This window comes from Scardinius erythrophthalmus, assembly GCF_964197995.2.
Source record: "Scardinius erythrophthalmus genome assembly, chromosome: 19".
In the NCBI taxonomy this organism is placed as follows: Eukaryota; Metazoa; Chordata; class Actinopteri; order Cypriniformes; family Leuciscidae; genus Scardinius; species Scardinius erythrophthalmus.
In genome coordinates this window covers 2,508,916-2,518,915 of record NC_138239.1, presented here as the reverse complement: position 1 = coordinate 2,518,915, position 10,000 = coordinate 2,508,916, and the positions used below count along the sequence as shown (strand labels likewise).

The 10,000-nt window shown below is 42.7% G+C and overlaps 1 protein-coding gene across 1 annotated transcript in view; it reads right to left on the bottom strand.

Moving 5' to 3' along the window:
• Nucleotides 1–10,000, bottom strand: part of akt1 (v-akt murine thymoma viral oncogene homolog 1) — a 65,374-nt gene that overhangs the window by 557 nt on the left and 54,817 nt on the right. The window contains exons 11-14 of the mRNA XM_081347394.1: nt 6,668–6,882; nt 6,066–6,153; nt 5,139–5,241; nt 1–540 (exon numbers count right to left, since the gene is read on the bottom strand). The exon at nt 1–540 is cut by the window's left edge and continues 557 nt beyond it. Of these exons, the coding sequence (XP_081203520.1) occupies nt 461–540; nt 5,139–5,241; nt 6,066–6,153; nt 6,668–6,882 (486 nt within the window). The 3' untranslated portion in view covers nt 1–460. The remainder of the gene's footprint in view (nt 541–5,138; nt 5,242–6,065; nt 6,154–6,667; nt 6,883–10,000) is intronic.

The window sequence follows — 10,000 nt, the reverse complement described above, 5'->3', positions numbered from 1 at the left end:
AAAATAATTTATCTACATTTGTACTATATTGCACATTCAATGCAAATGCTCATAAATGCAAGTGAAATGTAGATCAAAAGTGTGTCAGGGGGTCGAGAGAGTTCAGTCTATAGACGTTTATACAAGGTTGTTCATTCGTTTCAATTGGTCGATTCATATAATTGGTGTTTTTTGAATGGAAATGAAGTAATATTTGGCATGACGTTAGTTCTAATACTTCGATATGAGACTAAAGATGTGCTGTGCAATCCATTTCTTTCAACGCTATATTAATGGACTTTAATTTGGCAGTAGGAGTGGAGATTCCCTCTCATATCCTCAGGAAAGATGATGAAGGCCACAGAAGCAAGAAGAGCTGATGTCAGGACAGACATCACAGACCCAGCGCGGTAGACGTCTCCTTTACGCTGATCTCAGAGCAGTTTCTGTGACCCTCGTGTGAAACGTCTACCTAAAGTGTTCATGCCGTTCCACTGGCGGAATAGGAGAACTGTGGGAAGTGTGGCCGCCTCTCGCTGTCGAACAGATCCATACAGTCATCTGTGTGCGAGACAGACAAACACACCTCTAGTAAACTCTACCTGTATGCAGAGTAGTACAGCAACACTTGTTACGTTTACATGGACACATTTTGTTTCAATCGGAATGAAATTATTACGGCTGATGAATATGAACATAGTGTTAACATCAGGGGTGTAACTATATATCGTGTCGCAATATATCGCAATACAAAAATGCAACAATATGTATCGTGGATAGTGACAATATGTATCGTGGATATTGACTATGTATCGTGGATATTGACTATGTATCGTGGATATTGACTATGTATCGTGGATAGTGACTATGTATCGTGGATATTGACTATGTATCGTGGATAGTGACAATATGTATCGTGGATAGTGACAATATGTATCGTGGATATTGACTGTATCGTGTATAGTGACAATATGTATCGTGGATATTGACTGTATCGTGGATAGTGACTGTATCGTGGATAGTGACTATGTATCGTGGATAGTGACTGTATCGTGGATAGTGACAATATGTATCGTGGATATTGACTGTATCGTGGATAGTGACAATATGTATCGTTCACCCAAAATAAAAATTACTGTGTGAGAAAATATTCAAGTTTTCAGAGTTTTAGTGTCAGTACTACATTAAACTGCTATATATAATGTTGAATATAATGTATAATAATGCAGTGGGGGAATGATAATGCCAAATGTCTGATGTTATCAGTAAAAAGTGGCCTAGATTATTATAATTATATCTAGTCAGTGAAAGAGTTCAAGCATATTCGTGTAAAATAATTCTGTATTTCAGCTTCAGAATCATGAATATTGTTATTCTGGCGTCTCTATTGTCCTGTGCTTTGGGTTTCAGCACCAAGTCTCACACAGTGTAATATCAAATTTAGCATTTTAATCAACAGTTCATTTTTTGTTAACCTTTTTTCATATGTATCGCAATAATACGGTATTGTGAGTTCAGTATCGTGATATGTATCGAATCGTGACATTATAGTATCGTTACACCCCTACTTGTTACGTTTACATGTTTCAATCTGAATGAAATCATCACGACTGATGAACACGAACACGGTGTTTACATGAATAAAGTGATGGGGTCGATGTGTGTGTTTATATGCCACAAGCTTCAAATCACAATTGATTTGCACAAATACAGTTTCCCGCTGTTGTGTGTGCCATCACTTCTGTAGAGCAGACTTAATATTTATGTATTTCGGGTACTAATTATGAGACGACGAGCACGTGAAGCGGCTTACATCTGCTAATTCTGATTATTGGCACGCTTGATCTTGATCACACAGATCTTTATTCTGTGGTTTTACTCATTGTCATGGATGATTTTGTGTTTCCTCTTATTTAAACTCCTGTGAAACAGGAAGTCACGGCTGTATAATTTCATGTTCAGTCACCCTGTTGTGCTTAAAAATGTAAATATTAATGTGAATATATGTCATGATTCTTGTCTTGTGTTCCACTTGTTGTGTGTGTTCTTTTGTCATTTCCTGTCTTGTGCTGAGTTTTGTAGTCCTTTGTAGTTTTTCTAGTTTATTAGTATCCCCAGGTGTTTCTCATTAGCCACACCCCCTTGTTATCTTGTTTAGCTTGTTGGTCCCTGTGTATTTATAGCCCTTGTGTTTCACTTGTTACTTGGTCAGTTGTTGTACATGTATGGGTGCTTCTAGTTCGGTCCTGCTCGTGGTTTTGTTTCTTTTGTCCTTCGTGTTCTTTATTATATGTACTATGTGTTTCTCTATTAAATCCTGCAAATAGATCCTCGCTTCCGCCTGCTTTCTCCAGCATCATTAGAGAACAACTGACCACTATGGATCTAGCAGGTTTTATCGGGAACCCACTGAGCAAACTTTGTTCTATTTATCAGTATGATCGCAGAATTGAGAATTATGTGGAGGAGTTCATTTTTTATAGTCACCTTGTTCCTGCTGACGATGCTATGCTAAAGGACTGTTTCTGGAGTGGACTACAACAGGAAATTAGCTTAAGTTTGCCAGAGGAGGACCCCAGCTGGACCCTGGTACAGTACATTGACTTTGTCCTGCAGTTTTGTGGTTCCTCCTTCACTGTAGGGGAGGTGGAGACACTTCACGCCGAGCCTGCACTTCACACCAGTCCAGCCGAACCTGCACCCGTCAGGTCAGCTGGGACTGAGGACGTCGCTTCTGCTGATCCAGAGACTGTTCACGTCGCTTCTGCTGATCCAGAGACTGCTCACGTCGCTTCTGCTGATCCAGAGACTGTTCACGTCGCTTCTGCTGATCCAGAGACTGTTCACGTCGCTTCTGCTGATCCAGAGACTGTTCACGTCGCTTCTGCTGATCCAGAGACTGTTCACGTCGCTTCTGCTGATCAAGAGACTGTTCACGTCGCTTCTGCTGATCCAGAGACTGTTCACGTTGCTTCTGCCGATCCAGAGACGGTTCACGTCACTTCTTCGCCGCTGGTCCTGCCCAGCTCAGAGCCTTCTTCGCCGCTGGTCCTGCCCAGCTCAGAGCCTTCTTCGCCGCTGGTCCTGCCCAGCTCAGAGCCTTCTTCGCCGCTGGTCCTGCCCAGCTCAGAGCCTTCTTCGCCGCTGGTCCTGCCCAGCTCAGAGCCTTCTTCGCCGCTGGTCCTGCCCAGCTCAGAGCCTTCTTCGCCGCTGGTCCTGCCCAGCTCAGAGCCTTCTTCGCCGCTGGTCCTGCCCAGCTCAGAGCCTTCTTCGCCGCTGGTCCTGCCCAGCTCAGAGCCTTCTTCGCCGCTGGTCCTGCCCAGCTCAGAGCCTTCTTCGCCGCTGGTCCTGCCCAGCTCAGAGCCTTCTTCGCCGCTGGTCCTGCCCAGCTCAGAGCCTTCTTCGCCGCTGGTTCCGCCCAGTTCAGAGCCCTCTTCGCCGCTGGTTCCGCCCAGTTCAGAACCCTGTTCGCCGCTGGTTCCGCCCAGTTCAGAGCCCTCTTCGCCGATTGTCTCGCACCGCTCAAAGCCCTCTTCACCGCTGGTCCCATCCAGCTCAGAGCCCGGGACTTTCCCCAAGTATTTTTTGGGGGGGGGCCAAAGGGCTCCGCCATGGCCACCCGAAGGGTCTTCACCGCCATGGCCACCTGAAGGGTCCTCACCGCCGTGGCCGCCCGAAGGGTCCTCACCGCCGTGGCCGCCCGAAGGGTCCTCACCGCCCTGGCCGCCCGAAGGTTCGTCTCCGCCGTGGCCGCCCGAAGGTTCGTCTCCGCCCTGGCCGCCCGAAGGTTCGTCTCCGCCCTGGCCGCCCGAAGGTTCGTCTCAGCCCTGGCCGCCTGAAGGTTCGTCTCCGCCCTGGTCGCCTGCACTGCCTGCTCCGCCCTGGTCGCCTGCTCTGCCCTGGGCGCCTGCACTGCCTGCTCTGCCCTGGCCTCCCATCTTGCCGCAGTCTCCAGGTCCTCTGCCATTCCACGGACCTGGCCCTCCATCCCTCCCCCGTTCCACCTCTGCTCCACCACCCTCCTTGACATTTATTTATTTATTTTTTGTGGAGTGTCTGGAATCCACTCCTTAAAGGGGGGGCTCTGTCATGATTCTTGTCTTGTGTTCCACTTGTTGTGTGTGTTCTTTTGTCATTTCCTGTCTTGTGCTGAGTTTTGTAGTCCTTTGTAGTTTTTCTAGTTTATTAGTATCCCCAGGTGTTTCTCATTAGCCACACCCCCTTGTTATCTTGTTTAGCTTGTTGGTCCCTGTGTATTTATAGCCCTTGTGTTTCACTTGTTACTTGGTCAGTTGTTGTACATGTATGGGTGCTTCTAGTTCGGTCCTGCTCGTGGTTTTGTTTCTTTTGTCCTTCGTGTTCTTTATTATATGTACTATGTGTTTCTCTATTAAATCCTGCAAATAGATCCTCGCTTCCGCCTGCTTTCTCCAGCATCATTACAATATACTTCAGAGATATTTTACTCGTAATGATTTCTAGGGGTGCCAATAATTGTGGCCAACATGCAATGGAGAAATGTGATTTTCCTGCACTTTCGATTCTTTTACTTCAATGAAAGGTTAGATTTTTGTGATTTTTTTTTAATGAAAGATCAAAAGGATAAACAATGCAGATTTATTTGCACAGCCTTCTTTGATCATATTTACCAAGGGTGCGAATAATTATTACCACAAAAACTCTTTCCCCATGTGCGACCCTGGATGACAAAACCAGTCTCGAGTCGCACGGGTTTATTTGTGGCAATATCCAACAATACATTGTATGGGTCAAAATTATACATTCTTCTTTTATGCCAAAAATCATGAGTATATTAAGTAAAGATCATGTTCCATGAAGATATTTAGTAAATTTCCTACCGTAAATATATAAAACGTGTATTTCTGTGAGTGAATGCAGCACAATCGTGAACATAAATGGACAACTTTAAAGGAGATTTTCTCAATGTTTTGATTTTTTTTCACCCTCAGATTCCAGATTTTCTATAGTTGTATCTCGGCCAAATATTGTCCTATCCTAACAAACCACACATCAATGGAAAGCTTATTTATTCAGCTTTCAGATTATGTATAATTCTCAATTTCAAAATTGTGACCCATGTGACTGGTTTTGTGGTCCCGGGTCACATATCAGTGTCCTGCCGGTGTGTGTGCCGGTACCTTGTCCCGGTGGTGTGATGGTGATGGTCTGTCCGGTGAACTCCTCATCGAAGTATCTGGTGTCTGTTTCTGAGGTGACCTGCGGTTTGAACGGAGGAACCAGCTGAGGAACAGAGAGACCGTTAGACAGTCCGGATCAAACGTTTACAGTTTACAACCACTCCACTTGAAAAGAGAAATGAAATGCCAGAAATGGCAAGCGACACACTGTATTAAACGTGAATTTTTGAAGTGGTGGATGGATGACACACACACACACACATATATATATATATATTAGGAGTGTAACAATATATCGCAATACAAAAATGCAACAATATGTCTCGTAGATAGTTCATCCAACATGGTAATGTAATGTAACATTGCATTAAACTGCTATATATAATGTTGAATATAATGTATAATAATGCAATGGGGGAATGATAATGCCAAATGTCTGATGTTACCAGTAAAAAGTGGCCGACATTATTATAAATATATCTAGTCAGTGAAAGAATTCAAGCATATTCGTGTAAAATAATTCTGTATTTCCAGATTCAGAATCATGAATATTGTTATTCTGGTGTCTCTATTGTGCTGTGCTTTGGGTTTCAGCACCAAGTCTCACACAGTGTAATATTAAATTTAGCATTTTAATCAACAGTAAGTTATTTGAAACCTTTTATCATGTCTTGGAGTATCGCAATAATATTGTATCGTGAGATCAGTATTGTGATAAGTATCGAATCGTGACATGAGGGTTTCGTTACACCCCTAATATATATATATATATATATGATGATCATATTTGGGGGCATCAAAAAGATCTAAAACAAGCCCTGATCTACTGAATGTCAGCATCATCTCTCTGAAATATGATCGTGTGCATGTTTGGTGTGGTTCTCCTTATACGTGAAGTGATAATGCGTGTACAAAAGGAGTTTTTACCTTCTTCTCGTAAACATCTTGCCACTCAATTCCAGTGAAGAATTTGTGCTGCATGATTTCTTTAGCATCATCAGGGCCGCCACCTAACCTATAAACACCCAGAACACACACACACACACACACACACACACACACACACACACACACACACACACACACACACACACACTCCACATTACACATCTACATCCTACAGCAGAAACACCTGGCATGATAAATATCATACTTTGCATGGTGGGATGCAGTATGAATAGTAGTATGGCAGAACGTGATGACTTGTTTTGGTAACACTTTATTTTACAGTGTCTTTGTTACACATGTTACGTGTACTTACTATAGTAATTACAGTAAATAATGCATTATTACATGCAAATAACTCTCAACCAAATCCTAATCCTACCCTAACCTTACAGTAAGTACATGTAGTTGCTTAATATTACTCAGTACTTAAATATATAATTACACTGTAACAATGACACCTTACAATAAAGTGTAACCCTTTTCCTTTTAAGTTTACGCAGAGATGATTATGTTCTTCTAAATTTTTCAACGCTTGCATGGTGGGATGCAGAATGAATAGTTGTAAAGGTGCAGACACGGACCGTTGCTTGGGGTCTTTCTTGAGCAGGCCGGACAGCAGTGATTTGCCCTCGGGTGCGAGTGTGCGAGGGAAGCGGATGTCCTCCATCAGGATGAGCTCGAACAAGCGCTCGTGATCCTGGTTATAGAAGGGCAGGCGACCACACATCATCTCGTACATCACCACTCCCAAACCCCACCAGTCCACCGCACGCCCATAGTCATTGTCCTCCAGCACCTGCACACACACACACACACACACACACACACACACACACGTTTTATAGGTGTACAAACTGTATATTCTATCCCCTACCCTTCACTTTCTGCATTTTTACTAGTGCTGGGCAATGATTAATCGCATCCAAAATAAAAGTATTTACATAATATAAGTATGTGTGTGTACTGTGTATAATTATTTTGTGTATATAAAATACACACACGCATGTATATATTTAAGAAAAATGTGTTATTTATATATCAAATATTTATATTTACATATAATATAAATTATGTATACATATATACATGCAAATATTTCCTAAATATATACATGCATGTGTGTGTATTTATATATACAAAATAATTATACACAGTACACACACATATATTATGTAAACACAAACTCTAATTTTGGATGCGATTAATCGCGATTAATTGTTGCCCTGCAGTAATTTTGACATTTTCAAAAAAAATCACGTATAAGCTGTGTGAGGACCAAAATATGACATTTTGTCTTGAGTTTCTTCCGGGAACAAACACGTCACAATATTCCTCATTTAAATAATTAATACGCAGAATAAAGGGGCGGGGCCTGGTTGAGTTAGTTTGTAGTGTGTTGAAACTGGCGGTTATGGAAAGGGGCGGGACATTTCCCAAACACACTCAAAGCACTCGACCAATCACAACACACTGCTCCAGCCGACCAATCAGAGCACAGTGTGCTTTTCAGAAGGAGGGGCTTCATAGAGACAGGAAGTAAACAGAGCGTTACTGACAGACTGGGAAGAGAGGAGCTGCAACAATGGAGAAAATAATGTGTTTTGCATGAAAACTTGCTCTAGTAGAGCCAAAAACTAAATCAAAGGGCATAATAGGTCCTCTTTAAATAAAGAACTGTGAGCTGATGGTGCTGGTGTGTTTGCGTGTGCTCCCACCGAGTGTTACCGAACCCCCGACCGCGGGTCACAGGGAGAGAATGACTCAGTCCGTGCGGTCAGTGGAAAGGTGAAGCCGTGGAGCTGCTAGAATTACTGACCGTTGTCTATTTCCAGCGCCGCTGTCATGTGACTCGCGGAGAGAGACAGCTGAGCCTGCAGCTGCCCCATATATGTAGAAGAACAGCACAGCTGTGAAGCTGCCAGGAACCCAGGAGCCGCCAATGAGCCCTCAACACACGCAAGCACAGAGACGGGGGACCCACGCCTTCAGATGGACTGTGTAAACAGCAGTAAACACATCCGAACGGTGACGTCAACGAGTCTCTATTTCCAGGGCATGACCAGTAATGTAGTGTAAACTTCACCCGTAACACCCAACCTTTCGGCCTCTCTCTTGAAACCAACACGGAAGTGTCTTAAACTGCAGTTCATCGACTGGCCACTAGAGACAGGCTCCAAACGAGAGTCAATCCCATAGACCCGCATGTTAATATGCCCAACTTTACAGCAGAAAAACGTGTTTACAGCCTGGAGCCAAAAGTGGTTTTGGCCTATATAGCTAATTTTGCCCTTCATGAAAACTGTTAGGGGGGTGAATTTTTTAATAACTCATCCGTTTAAATTATATTAAGCCTTAATTATAATTTAGGGCGTGGCCACTTGAGTGACAGGTGGATTGCCGCTGATGTCACTACTAGCCGTTGCTGTCTGTTAGCGTCACGTCACCTCAGTTAATCCCGCCCTTTTTGCCCAGTTTCGTTTATCCGGGAATGACGCACTGATGTCAAGATGGCGACGGCCGGCTCCGTCCACTTTGGGCTTCAAAAATGCTCATCAGAAACAGTGACGTCACAAACACTGCATCCATATTTTTTTACAGTCTATGGTAACACCACATTACAGCTCCAAGTTGGCATAACTTGAGTAGTTTTGATCAATATTTTGAAACTGGTTTTCATTTCATTTTTTTGGTAAAAAGTTGTGAAATTTTGCACACAGATAGAAGACAGGGCCAACATAAACCACACCAAATTTGGACTCAATCCCTCTAGCGCCACCAACTGTCCAATGTTGCATTCACGTTTATGCTAATAACTTTTGAACCGTAAGGGCTAGATTTGAATCCACCCTATGACATCAAGAAAATTTTCCTACTTTTTCAAACTCGTTCAATACGGTTTTCCAATTTTCACCGAAATTGGCTCAGATCATCTTTAAGATCATAAACCCAACCGTAATAACGTGCGAACGAATTCGACAAAGAGCACGCCAAATTAGATGCAAGGTTATATCTCCGCAACGCTTTAGCGTATCGGGGCGAATCTTGGTACACGTCATCACAAGCAGGACTTGAGGCTACACGCAGCTTTGACACAGCGTGGTCAGGAGATATGAAAATGGCTATTTTTGTTTATAATTTCTGAATGGTTTGCTTGGTCTCTTTTGATTCAGTGCATCATACAGTGTCATGATACCCAATATTTGGGGGCGTCGGCAATTTTTTAATATGTTGTAAAAGTCTTTTTTTTTATGCACACATTAGCATATTGTTCTGAAATATTGTGTCATCGGGACCATGCCCTGAAAATTTTTTCACCATCTGGTCAAAATGTATAATGAATAAAAAAAAAAAAAGAAGGCAAATAGCTTTAGAAATTTAGAAATCACACTCATATATCCCGACCGCGAGAAGCCTGATGCTTATATAAAAGTTGAGGTAACAAATTAAAACAAGAAATATGATATCAGTTAACATGTTTTACCTTATTGAACACATCTGTTTTCAATAGCTTTTAATCAGTGATAATGTTATATGTGTTGCCTATGTGATGCTTTTTTCTCTTCTTTTTTCTGTGTGACATTGTAAAGCACTCTGGTCAACTTGTGTTGTTTTAATTGTGCTACATAAATAAAGTTGCTATTGCTTATTCTAAAACATATTTTGTTACGTTTAAATCATTTAAAGCCATAAACGGCCCCCTAGTGGATCCTGCATGAGAGCTGTCAATTGGTGTCGCCGTGCATTTAAAAAACTTCCACCTGTTTTCCTCTGAAATTCTCTCATCCCTCCTTCACTTCTCTCTCTCTCTCTCTCTGTGGAATATTTCCAGACGTAACAGCATTCCTGAGCTCCACACACACAACAAGGTCATTGTTTACAGCGGAACAACCTGTAACACGGCCCGGGCCGAGCTC